We start from the raw sequence: 13,859 nt of genomic DNA on the forward strand, positions 1-13,859 counted from the left end.
CCAGTTCGAATTAACCAAAATTCGAACTAATGAAAGTGAGCAAAAATGAAGGCGTTTGATGCCCGGAGGGCACGAAAAACATTTATTTAGCAAAAAAGTCTGTTATCATCTTCTGCTTCTTCTCTCTGAGGGCTACCGTACTCACTCGGTCTTCTAACATGCGAATGCGACCCAGGGAGTCTTCTTCCCCCTCTTCAAAGCTGAAGAAAAGGCGCGCGACATTCAGCGCTCCCATAACTTCTGCCGCGGATGGACGCACGGGCTCTTGCTCCTCGTCGTCGTCCTCGTCTTCTGCCTCTTCTGGGACAGACTGCTCCCCAACAATTTCAGCGACAATGTCCTCATCACTTAGGGCACCGCACACTGCTGCATCGCTGTCTACTCCAACGTAATCATCAAAACTGACGTCCTGCAGCACAGCACGCACAGCCGCAGGCAGAGGCTCCGGACTCCCATCGTCGCCACTTTCTTTCATACTTCCGGCAGCAAAGCCACAGTGGTGGAAGCAGTTTGCAATTGTGGACGGCGTGACCTGCTCCCATGCATGCACCAACATGTGCATTGCTGTGAGCAATGTGATGGTGCTGGTCTTCTGGTTTTCAGTGCACAAAGTCATGCGCTCGATCATGTGGCGCCTATAGAAACATTTGATGTTTCTGATCACCCCCTGATCCATCGGCTGCAAGGCCGCAGTCGTGTTGGCGGGCAAAAAGACGAGCCTTGTGGCTTTCAGCTCGGCGTCGACTTTGTGTGCCGAGCAGTTATCCACAATGAGGAGAACTTGACGCTTCCCTAGCTCCATCCTCCGATCGAATTTCAAGAGCCATTTTTTAAACAATTCGCCCGTCATCCACGCCTTGCTTTTGGCGGAGTATTCCGTCGGCAGCGTCCTAATGTTCTTGAAACATCTAGGCTTATGTGCCTTGCCGACAACAAAAAGAGGGACCTTCTCCGTCCCGGTCATATTAGCGGCGACCAGAACAGTAATCCGCTCTTTGCTTCGCTTGCCGCCAGCGCAGCTGTCCCCTTTAAATGTTACTGTTCTGTCGGGCTGGAGCTTATAAAACAAAGCCGTCTCATCAGCATTGAATATATCATGTGCCGAGTAGCTTTCTAAGTACTGCTGCAGAGCACCGCTTCGCCACGTGGCACAAGTTTCTGCATCCACTTCTTTGGCTTCTCCAGACAACACCCGGAAGACAAGATTATGTCTGTCTCTAAAGCGGTGAAACCATCCTTCGGAGGCGACAAAATCTTCCACATTCAAGCGCAGGGCGAAATCGGCCGCCTTCGCCATGATAATTGGGCCGCTCAGTGGAATGTCAGCGCTTCTCATTTCTTTCACCCACGTGATCACAGCGGTCTCAATTTCCGGATACTTGGCTAAATACTTGGCCTTTTTCTGTTGCTGGCGAAATCTTCGGCTTCATAGGCATCCTCGATGGCCTTCCTATTTCGGACGTACGTCGACAACGTGCTTGGTGGTATCCCGTGCTTTTTCGCGATTTCCACTTTGCTGGCCTTCCGTTCATCCACCTCGCGTAAAATAGCCACTTTCTCCTTCACCGTCTTGGCACAGTATTTCCCACGCGAACACATCTCGCGGACACAAGCTCACAACAAGCGGCGTGCAAAACGAGGGCTCACGAAATGCAACACGAAACCGTGGTCGATAACACTAAAACGTCGTTCCTCGAAGGAGTCGCGGCAGGAAAGACTGTTTAGTACTTGTTCCAGCACCCTAGCGGCGCCCCGATGGTTGTGCCATCTATCGTTCTGCCGTGAAAGCTTCCAACGATGGTTTTTAACAGCGCCGCTTGGCGGCGCGCAGTTCGAATTATGGGTGGCGGCGCCAATTTTTGAGTGAATTAACGAGCTGTTACGCGCATAGACTTCTATGCACTGCGGACCGGACCACGATGACTATTTCGAATTATCTATAATTTCGAATTAACGAGTTGTGAATTAACAAGCTTTCACTGTATAACAGATATTTAACTAATAAAAAGGAGAAAAATGTAGTCATCTATAGTACACAAACTAGGTCTACAGTTTCACTTTACTATATCCAAGTTCACTATAACAGGGTTGTAGTGCGTGGGCATGTCAAAGTAATAAGCAAAAGATCAAATCCCCAATCCGAAAGCAGAGCAGTGGAAGAGGAAGCTGATCAGTTTAGACCCAGACCGGAAGATTAGGTTAGTCGAAAGAGCCCAACACTCAGTGAGGAGCAACGAGGTCCTGAACTGGGAACACCACCATATGCCCTCGTTGTGACAACTAAATTTTCAGCCTGTCGAGTGGAAAGCTCCGAGCTAACGCGATACCTACTTAATGTTCTCACTTCTACACCGCCTTTGGTAATTGAGCATCTAGTGTAAAATCTTGCCAATGCCACACGAACGAGTGTTGGCCGTATCAGTCTGGCAGAGCTCAACATGAAAATGCAACAATGTGTGCATGTTTTCTCACGACTTCCAGCATGGCTTTTCAAGCGTATCACTTATTTCTCTGCACTCTCACAACATTGTCTTGCCAAGCTTTGTGAAGCATAACTCTCATTAGCAGCACCTGACCCTACGGTGGCAGTCAATCTCTACTGTTACTGCAATTTTGTTCTCTGCTTTTCCTCACGCTGGTAATCTGCAGCAACCAATCAATTAACCAATAAGCCAATCAATTAAAAGAGCCTTAAAAACCAAATTTTTGTGTGAATCCTTTCTTCTTTGTAATGATGCATTAGACGTTTGGTTTAGTTTGGTTTATGGGGGTTTAATATACCAAAGCAACTCAGGTTATGAAGGACGCCATAGAGAAGGGCTTGGATAACTTCAACCATCTGGGGTTCTTTAACGTGCTCTGACACTGCACAGCACCTGGGAGTATTCCATTTCGCCTTCACTGAAATGCGGCTACTACAACAACTGGGATCAAACCCAGAGGACTCTGGTAGCCATTAGGAATGCGCCTGCGATATCGTGGCTGCAGAGAATTGCTGTGTCTAGTGGACTGTCCCTCATCATGACGTCAGCACAGCTGCGACATGCAGGGTTTAGAAAAGCAGTTCCAAAAGCACAGACGCGAGCTTCAACTTTGCCTGCTCCATGCAGCCGCCTTTTTCGATGCCACTGAAAGGCATTTAGGAAATTTTGTGCACACAAATGATTGCAAGAGCTGCAAAAAACCTTGTGAATTCTAGAAAATCGCGCTGCTCGCACTAGAAGAAAGAAAATTCATTTATAAATTATTTGGCAGGCACTGGCAAACACCATGTAGCACGTTCCCCCGAAAAGCAAATCAATCAATATTGATGCTCACCTTGTGCAGCTGTGACTTGCCAGACTGCTGGATGAACTGGAAGGTCTCCTTGGGGGCAGGCACCGCAGCAACCGTGGTGGTGGGCGTCACAACCGTTGCCGCCGACACCACCGATGCTAATGTGGCCGTGACCGATTGTGTTGTGGTGGCAGGGGTGGCCTCCTCGTCGTTTCCGTTGGTGACGGCATCGTCCGACACGGGCAGGCCCGCAAACTCGAGGTTCTCGAGCATGTTTTCCGACAGGCTGTCGCTGTTCAGCGTCGCCTCGATGATGCCGTCCACCTTGGCCGCCTCGCTGCTCTCGACACCACTGCCCCTGTGCACCACCACCACCCAGTAGTTACAACCAAGACATGGCACACTTGCACACTTGAGCACCATATTTAAACACAGTCTTGGTAGGGTGGTAAATGCGTGGCTACATGTGCCATCATTATCATTACTACATGTAGCCCAATTACCTATATCTATTGCACGAGAAAGGTTTATCTCACTCTGCATCTGCCCAGCCCCACAAACTACCTAATGTCATCTGGCCATTCGACACTCTGCTGCCCACGGAATCTAGACTGTTACTCTTAACAACCACAGGTTACCTTGCAGGTGTGTTAAAATGCAAGTCCAGAGATTTTTCGACGTTCGCATATTCCGGCAAGATATTCAAGAGTAGGTTTTCCTTTCTGCCCTGATTTGAGCACCGTGCGATAACTCATTCACGTGCGACTCGGTTTTAAATTGTGCAGTTTTCATGGCTTCAGTCAAGACAATTTCTGTGGGCTACACTGCATTTCTGACGTCACAAACATCATACCTAGGTTACTGCCCACTAACCGTGTGATCATGAAATTTCGAGGCCTGTATTAGGCTATCTCAGGCATATTATGTACTGTGTCATGATTTCCAGACTTTATTTCCACCATGCAACGAGCATATGAATGTTTTTCAGACACTGTATCTGATGTCACCATTCCATCAACTGGAACATCGTTTTCCGGTTTAGGTTTGCTGTTTTGTTTTTTGTTTGTTTTTTTTTCATTTTAAGGGGAGACGCGGGTCGAAAAACGGCGATTTTCAGTAAAAAAGTCACTTTTGTGATTTTGACTGTTTCAGCAACACTGATCCTTCCTCTTTAATATATAAAAAAATCAGAGCCGAAAACAGTCGCGAAATCATTTAAAAAGTCTGTTAAAGCACGCAAGGTGGCTAAAGAAGGGGCAGATACGACCCATGTTCAAGCGCGTGACGCGTCAAATCGCGGCGTCGCACGCCACTGAAATTTTGCAAGGCGGCAGGCCTACGCTTTTTCTCCCTAAAGCTGGCTTTGCCGCTTCACAAACCCCCAGCAAGTAATAATAAAAAAAAGTTTCGCCGCCCAAACCTAGCATTTTCACTGGCCATTTAAATCACGTGGTGCGATTTCGACCACGCCATTGGCTGTCAGTGTGGGTAGCGGCCATAGCTCGTCTGCTCTTCATGCGACGCGTAGCTCGCTGTCACGTTTGCCCGCTAGTTTTCTTTCGGCGTGTTTTCAAAATTTCGTGCATCTTCGTGCTCGTCGCTGCGATAGAATCCGAGAAGAAACGTGACTTTCGGTGTCGAAAGTACCGATCAAACCACGCGTTCAAGGGAAGTCACCGGCAAAGTGAAACGGCGTGCAGTGGAGACGTCCGCGGAAGCTAGGCCTAACCTCGGCGGAGGCGACACTTTTGACAGCTCGAAGCCGGCTGGGCACTGAAGTTTCAGTGACAGCTTAGACGATTTCGTCAGTGCATTGGATAAGAAGATAAGGATCTTCGAGCGTTGATGAGACCTAGTACGGCGAGTGCCTTTATCGGCGAGATCGGTGCCGCGAACGCACTGGCGAGCGAGCAGCATGTCGGGAGCGCGGACGCTGCTAACTTTCCGTTCGCGAGTTGGCCAAGAAGTGAAAAGGACTCTCGTCGTTTCTAGAGCTGCTTTGCAGCAGTGTAGCGTGTGCCACGTCCGTTGTGTCGTAGTCGTGCGCGGTGTGCAGCTCCGGTGGACGACGCCCTTCAGCCAGCCCGAGGGAGATTTTTGCCGTGAACGTCAATGCAGGGGTTGCGGCGCTCGTTATTGGTGCTGGATACAATCAATTTTCCCGATTTTGTGTGGTTCTTGGTTTGCCGAAACAAGTGCACCATAAGGAGTTTAATGCCATAACAAAAAATGTGCACCTTGTGGTTACAAAGTAGTGGCTGACAGAAGCAAGGTCTCAGCATCACTAAATAGCCAAGAAAGCACGCCTTGAGAATGCTGCTCACAATGTCACTGTGGGAGCAACATATGATGCTGGTGAATTCTAATACTGTGCACTGTATCATAATACCCTGGCCTGCATTGTGTGCAATTTTCATGCAGATAGTGCTGCTACAACAGCAATAAACAGCTTTTGTATCTTTAAATCGCATTTTTCTCGAATTCGTATTTTGGGCCGAATATGAGTTTTGTGCACAATATTTTATGTCGTTATTTTAGTTCAATCAACACCAAATTTGGCATGCATAATCTTTAGGATGTGTAGAATGCAAGTATCTAGGTTTAAATGTAATCAGCAGTATTTTTGGGCATGCAAATTTAAAAAATTATCTGGTGCTAGCCACTAAAAACAAGGCACCAGATATAAAATTGTCTCAAAACATTGCATGCCAAGGGATTGTTGCTATGTTGCTTATTTGCACTCAGTGGAGTGTTGGGGACAAGAAGAACTAGTTGGCTCTGCCCTACCATGCTTGCTGCTGTGTACAGCAGCTGCACAAACATGCATTGTTTTTCACTTATGCATGGCATTTAGAATATGAAAACATTAAGCTATTTTAAAACTAAAAGCATATTTAGAAAGAGGAGATCAATCTCTATAAGTGGTGCAATTTTCATTCACCTAGCATCAATATTAAGAAAAAAATGTTTTCGAGTAGCATCTCCCCTTAAAAACAGTTCCACTTGCAATTTTGAAAAACAGCTTTTTGTTTCGGAGTCGGGACAAACTGAGGAATGTAATGCAATCGATAACTACCGGAGTTGCCCTTAAACACTAAAAGCGTGGCAATTAAGTGCTGTAACACCAAAAGGACACCTACGTGAGCACCACAAAGGCATCCTCGTCGTCCAGCCGTATCCGCTTGTTGGGAGGCAGAGGCTCGCCATGCAGGGCAGCCACCATTTCCTCAGGTGTGACGAACTCCACGGCGCTGCCGCCAGCCACGGCACCAGCAGTGGCGCTGTCCGCAACACTGGTGGCCGGCTGGCTCTGGCTGCTCTCACTCTCGGCACGCACCCGCTTGCGAGTGGGGGGCACGACTTTGGCCACGGACTCCTCTTCCCGGATGGCGTACAGGCCAGTCACAATGCCTATTGCCTGAGCCACGTTCTCATCTTCTATCTGCGCACAAGGAACGAGGCACAGAGTCGGCAACGGCGATCACTCACTAGATCCCTTCAGCACCAGTTTACTGCAAATGCTATGAGCGGAAAGCATCGCAAGTAGAGGCAACAAAAAATTGAGGTTTCGAGAGCACTGGGTGGTGTTTGAGAGTACAGTCGATCTCACACATATCAAACTCGAACAGGGACTGCAAAAGAGATCGATATATCAATAATTAGGCCTCTCTAAGCCAAACACGTGAATACTGTGTCTCCACGCCAGTGGCAACCCGCCAAATGGTAGATGTCATTAGGACTACTTTCGCCTCAGAGCCACCACTGATTACATGAGGTTTAATCTACCAGCAAAATGCAAACATGATACATACCTCAATTAATACTGCCTTTACACCGCCATAAATGCAGAACTGGTTGATACTCTAATAAAAAAAAAATAATAAAGCTGCAGCGGCTGCTGCATTTGCAAACAAAAGATGTCAACTGTGTCGTAATCACAGAAACTCCTCTCACGGTGGTTCATGCTTTCTAAAAGTACAGAAATCTTCATGTGATCATGCTAAATGAGAAGTGATGCACAGCTAGTAAATGGATAGTTGGAAAGACAAGCTTGTTGCGTCAAGGTTGGCTGCCGCAATGCCTTCGTTACAAGCAAGTGCTAAAGACTACGAAGCCAACCGATCTCTTCGCACGAAGAGTGATCACAGGAATGCCGCCGAAAGAAGACCTACTTGCAGGGCTAAGCAGTTTGAAAGAGTTGAACGTTCTGGCAAACATGAGGACGATAAAAGTGAGCAACGGTGTTGTACTTTGGCACAAGATATTCAGGGGAATTATATATACTGTTCCGACTGTTTGATACACCCGGGATCGACTATACACACTCTTCAATGGAGGGAGCAAGTGCACAAATAACAATGAAAAACAAAAAGTGGTTTAACTGCAAGTGCATGTGATGGCAATAGTGGGCATTACTTCAAAAATTTCTAGACATTGGATCAAGTACCATACATCTTCGTAACTGTGAACAAGAAAAAAAATCACAATATCTAAAATAATTACCCAAAGATTTGACGCGATCTCACCTTGACCAACTGGCTCCCCACGTGGGCGGCTTCATCACCCGGCTCAACGGCCACCAGCGTCTCCTGGCTGAGAGCCCGCATTTCCCGTAGCACTTCTTCGAGCTGAATCAGCATGTCTGGGATCTGCAGCCACCGCAGAAGAGTTTCGAGGCTTCAGCAAGCTCTCTCCGGAAAGTTGACCCCGTGCAACACCCCAACGAGTTGGCAAGTTTGCCCCCAAACTAACAAAAATAAATGAAACTTCATCTCACTGGGCACTGCTATTTTTGTCACTTTGGTGCGAAATACTAAAAAGCCAGAAGAAGCTCGAGAATGAAGCAGCAAGTGCTTCTCAAAGGACTGAGGTTGACTGAGGTCGCCACTGTTGGCTTCAATGTCTACAGCTAACCACAGTTTACTATGGCTCACTGCAGCTTGCTACTTAGAGCGACATCCAGAAGAGAGCGCGAGGACCATTGTGCCTTTAGTTTTGCTTTTTGCCAGCAGGCTACTCTGGTGCCATTCATCAAACGTTTTGGTAGTTCTGCCCTCTGCGCACTTTTTTTTGTTTTTTCATTGGTGTGCGGTTATCATGGCTACTGTGGAGTTCGGAATTTCCAGAGCGGTCTTTGCAGTGGTATTTCCTAGGCGCTCCGTAACTCAGTGGCAGCTGCGGAGAGCAATGGCAGCACCGCTACATGTCTAGTGGGAGCTCGCTGAACTCACAAAGGCAGCCCTCCGAGCCCAGTTTGAGAACCATTGATTTGGAGATTCCAATACAAAGGAAGCTTCAGATTTATTTTAGCCCTGAGGCTGCATGGAGGCTAAGGCGGGCACCATGCAAGGGGCAGATGTCTTAACTAGTTTGCTATTTAACAATATGCAACCATTACATTTTCTAATGTTTCTTTTATGGTCATGTTGTGTTTGCAGAGTTGGAGCTCGTCCTCCAAACGGGGCGCCCGAGCAAAACAATTTTATCACAAGATTTCTAGGTTGCGTTAGGATGCACACAAATGTCATCCTGACAGGCGGCTTCAGCAAAGATTCTTGAAAGTGCATCCAAAAAAGTTTTGCAACATATTACATAAGAGCTCAAAAAATCATTTTACACGAAATTAAATGACAAATTTAGAACCTGCACACAGAAATAGATCTCTGCAAGACTTTTGACACTGCTTATTCTAATATGCCGGTCTTTAAATGTAATATATAGGACAAATGAGTACATTGTTGAAGCAGACCCGCTCGTACGCTTCGCGCACTCGGCGACGACGAGCAGACTCTGTCAAAGACGCTGCCATCACCTCGGTTAACAACGCAAACCAAGCTTTTGCGATAACCACAGTTAGTGGTATAACCACGGTTTCGCATGACCGCAGTTAACCTTGCCCGTGTAATAGGGTTATAACACAAAATTTGAAGAAATTTCAGCGTTGCTCAAAATACGAGAGGCAGAGGTTGAGAATGCATTTCTGTGTCCAAAAAAATTAAACAGAACTCCCATCAGCGCACAAATAGTGTGACAATACAAAAATATCACGTAAACATTGATCTTGACAGATCAGTACAGACACAAGAGAGGGTAAACACCCGCAACACAGAGACAAACAAAACTGCAGCAGTACTAAACAATACAAGCATTACCTTGTCACTTTCAAACGAAAACTACGACACCATATTGTGCCACCTAGATGCCAGTGTGCCATAGATTCTAAGTATGCCTATGATTCTAAAGTACAACATAATAAGAAGGTTGGGAAACAGCCCACACCGTTCTGGAAACAGTTTGTCATGCCTTAGATGGCAAACCTCAGTCTGAATCACTTGTAACACACCTTCAAGGTCTCTGACTGTGGCAGTTCAATGCTGCTTCCCTCACCTGTAACTGTGGCGGGTCCCCCTTTTCACACTTGGTCAGCAGGAACTCCCAGAGCGAGACCGACTCCGAGAGTCTCGGCAGAATGACTTCCATCAGCTCCTCTTCCCGGCATGTTTTGCTCACCTGCGGGAGGTAAAAGCGTGCTGAGGGACTGGGCACAACAGGGGCTCGCACACCTGCAGACTCCACCTTAAATGAAATAAACGAAATAAACGAACGGGACATAACAAATCACCATTGAGTACCATCGACCATGCAGAGTTGCCTTTTAAAAGAGGTTTATCACCACAGCATTTGAACCTTTTACCGTGTTGCACACCTGCTGGCAATTTCTGCTTAGCTGGCTACCCTGCCGCATCACATTCTACATGATGCTTATCAAGTATGTGGTTTTTAGAGGCCAGCTTAGCCTTGAATCGATCTCGATTCCGTGAAGTACTCTCGAAACTGTGGCAGCAGTCTGCACAAGACTCCCTCCCGGTGTCGGTCTTAAAGAGTTATTCACACGGGGGATTCCAGCGAGGATGGACGATGAACTGAGGTGCACGACGTCACGAGCTGGGCAAACTTTCCCCAAAACTTGCACATTCATGCAAGCGACGGAGAGTCGCCGAGAGCAATGTCACTGTTCCCAGCCACACACACACAACAGGAATGGAGGTGTACAACGGAAAGCAGTTTCTGACTCACTAGCATTCCTTTGCCACTCAGAGAAACAATTAAGACAGCAAATTCAGCGAAAAAAAAGTGGCCAAATAAATAAACAAACTTATCAGACAGAGTAGGGGCCCACAAAAAAAGGGTCGAGTACAAAAGACCAAGGTGGAGTAGATCTTATCTGCCCGGACCCTGCCGCGCGTTTCTTTTCCCTCTCAGGGATCGTTCGCGCCGGTCGACCGAGATGTCTCTCCGCCCGGAGATGGCAGCTGGAAGCTGCAATGCCCAGCAGCCTCTCGAAGGCGTGACGAGAGCACAGCCACCCTCGGTTAGAGAGGGATTCCAGCGCCTGTGTGAATACCATTTAATGGGTCCCCCACCACTTACACTGGTCCGAAAGAAGTCCCTGACACATCCAGGACTGAGAACCATTGTTGTAGTGAATGCCTTCAAATTAATTTAGACCGCCCAAGGTCATTCAGCATCTCACAGGGCTACCAGATCACTACAGTCAAATCTCGTTACTATGAACACATTAGTGAATTTTTAAAAAATCACCAACAGATTTCCTATATTTTCAATGTAAAAATATTTCAGAATTACGAATTTTAGCGTATATTTCAGAATAATGTAGATATTTTATTTTTTATTTTATAATCTAGGAACATCGGCACTATGAATTCGGCTAAAATTAACAACGCCGCAGCTCGCAACTCTCGTGTGAAACAGAAACCACCATTTCTATGTGAATGGTCTGTGGACTGTAGCTATCATCACCAGCATAACTAGTGTCAGCTCCTATCGCCACCACAAAGCTGTGGCTTAATATGCAGCAGCCAGCAGGCTTAGCCACCTGCCTCTTTTCTTTATGCTATGTGTCGTTCGCCGTTCGGTCATTCGTGCCATTCGCACGTGTGGGAAGTTGTTTATTTTGTCACGGATTATCTTATTGCAAAGTTTGTGCGAGATCTGATGATGCAGCCAGCTAAGGTGCCAAGCAGATATCAGAGTAGCTTTCGCTGCAAGAAATCAATGCTGGAAAAAGGGAATCGGCCTCTGCAGACCGATTGCCATCATTTTGAAGGACCAAGACAAGATTTTCAAACTTCAGGGTACACTGAAGATGAGGTAATATCAAACTCTGATGTTCTTTTTGTGCATGGACAAAGTCCATACTTTCATTGCTTGTTGCAATCACATACACGATGAGATGTTGCGCAAAAGTGGAAGGTGTATGTTAACGTAGTGTGTGGTTGTGCTGTAGCGGCTTAATGTAGTGTGGTCATGTGTCCTGCACGCGGCAGAAGAAAATAACCAATTTCTACAAATAAATGAGCTTTGAAATTAGCACAACATTTTCATTCGAGATTTTGCTTTGTCAAATCACATGCCTACTGCCAAGGTATGCCATTTTCACACCTAGGTTTGACCACTGACTTATAACAGTAGATTTTTCATTACAACGATATTTCAAAATAACGATTTCTTGCGGACCCGAGCAATTCATTATATCGAGATTTGACTGTACTATCATGCTCAGTATGAGCTACACCGCACGAGCGGGCAGCTGAGCGCTCAGCATGGCTGTACAGTGGCACTGATTGTGCCTTGTTTCCGAGCTATCTGGAGAAGGTGTAGCTGCTCCAGCAAGCTCACACCACCTCCACCTGCTTGCTTTCACCTCCACCCTCGTTGAGCCTTGTTTTGATATCAGTTTAGAAAATGATAACTGTAGCCGTCGGTCGACGCCCAAACTTTATGCACGGAGGCCCGTCTCGGTCCGCACACTAGGTGTTATCTGGTATGCCACTTTGCGCTTCATCATGTTAATGAACGGGAGCGGCGCAGATTTTATGCGTCAGAGTGGCTGCTTGCAGATGCTAACACTGTTGAAAACGTTACATGAATCACGTCGTGGCCGCTTCTGATTTTGCACTGGGCGCTAACGTGTGCTCTATCAGTGCTGAAATCACGTCTAAATGCACAGCCTTACTTGGGCGAAGAAAGTGCTGTCTTCGATAACTTTTGCACGCCATGTCTCATCGGAGGCAAACGTGCTGCATGGTCTTACAGTCTATGCTTCAGCGAAACCAAAATGCTTAAGAAACCAATGACGTGTCCTTCAGATAAAAGGGAACAAGGGATTCCAGTGCGCTTGCTGGAACCCTATCCAGATAACTCTAAAACACAGCACAATCAGTGCTACTGTACTACCTTGAACAACGCTCGGCCAAGCGTGTAGCTCCTACTGAGCGTGATAGCACAAGGAATCGACATGGCAAGCACGGTGTAAAAGGTTTTATGAGCCCTACCTCTTTGAGGCGTGCTTTCCGACGCATTGAGGCCATGTCAGCGTACCGACCTCGCTGTGGTGCTGCCATGTACATGGCCGGGTTGTTCGTACCACTGGGCGGGGGTGTGTCTGTGGTGCTTGTTGCCTCGCCTGCTGTTTTTTGGTGCAAAAAAAGAACACAGAGAGGGCGACAAAAGTTAGCCACGAGCTGGTGGTGGCCACATAGTTTCTCTTTTCAAAAATGATGCACAACTCGATCACGAGAATGGTTTCAGCAGAAATGAGAAAACAAGAAATCAACTCTTCCAGATATTTTTAAAGAAGTAGGGGCACCACTTCTTTGGTTTCTTTTCTTCTTTGTGTGATGCGTAATGCATTAGCATAACTGGATCATCCTTTCAAATTCACATGCCCTTCTGTCACAGCAATATAACAAGGTATATCTACCACAAGAAGTGCAGCCGAGAACCATAACCCCTAGCACTGGTGGTGAAAAAATATGAGGTGAAACTAACCAAAACTGAACAAAAACAACTCCTTGTAGCAATAGAGAGTTTTAGTGCACAGTGATTCGTTACCATGATTCATCACTGCACGTTCTATTGCACATGCCCTAATGCCAATAGATGGTACCACATACTTCAAATCGGCATACAGACCTGTCGTGTTGGGACCAATCAGTGCGTGCGCACCGGCCACGCGCAGTAGAGGGTCGCAGTGACCTATCGTGCGGATTATGCTATGCTAAATCTCTCTTACTGGCAATATAACTCTAAACACCTTTTACGACTGCCTGTTTTCAAAGAATCATAAAGAAACCACTGCCACTGCTCTCAGCCATCGATACACACACTGTATGCTTGGTAAGAAGGTACATCACACACATCTTACCCTGAGCCACCATATCGTCAACATCTGATGGATTCCCGTGATCCGGGTACAACCTGAGATGCCTGCAGAGTCCACCACGGCCAATGTAAGACTTGGAGCACGTCGGGCACTTGAAGTTGCGTGGCCTTCCGCCGAAACCTGGAGCCAACAACACCGGCAGTCAAACACACACACGCACATTTTGGAGCATAGTGGTTTCAGTGTTTAGAGAAATGCAGTATGGAGAAGCCACCTGTGAGCAACCAGAGTGAACAAACAGCACAAAAAATGCAACGTAACGTGGACAAACAGGGTCAAGAAGTGAAAGCTACCGTGATCACATTTTTACCTCGGGGGTAATAAAAAAGCAGGAGCT

The 13,859-nt window shown here is 46.9% G+C and overlaps 1 protein-coding gene across 2 annotated transcripts in view; it reads right to left on the minus strand.

Annotated features, from left to right (window-relative positions):
- LOC146173000 (uncharacterized) overlaps positions 1-13,859 on the minus strand; it is a 32,771-nt gene that overhangs the window by 12,687 nt on the left and 6,225 nt on the right. The window contains exons 3-8 of one of the 2 annotated variants that reach the window (XM_084583821.1): positions 13,505-13,642; positions 12,633-12,763; positions 9,664-9,786; positions 7,803-7,925; positions 6,417-6,718; positions 3,319-3,634 (exon numbers count right to left, since the gene is read on the minus strand). In XM_084583821.1, coding sequence (XP_084439947.1) covers positions 3,319-3,634; positions 6,417-6,718; positions 7,803-7,925; positions 9,664-9,786; positions 12,633-12,763; positions 13,505-13,642 — 1,133 coding nt within the window. Of the gene's footprint in view, positions 1-3,318; positions 3,635-6,416; positions 6,719-7,802; positions 7,926-9,663; positions 9,787-12,632; positions 12,767-13,504; positions 13,643-13,859 lie in introns of both variants that reach the window. The other variant, XM_084583820.1, reaches the window with a different exon arrangement.

Source organism: Amblyomma maculatum, chromosome 11, assembly GCF_055883805.1.
Source record: "Amblyomma maculatum isolate TAMU_Amacu chromosome 11, ASM5588380v1, whole genome shotgun sequence".
NCBI classification, from domain to species: Eukaryota; Metazoa; Arthropoda; class Arachnida; order Ixodida; family Ixodidae; genus Amblyomma; species Amblyomma maculatum.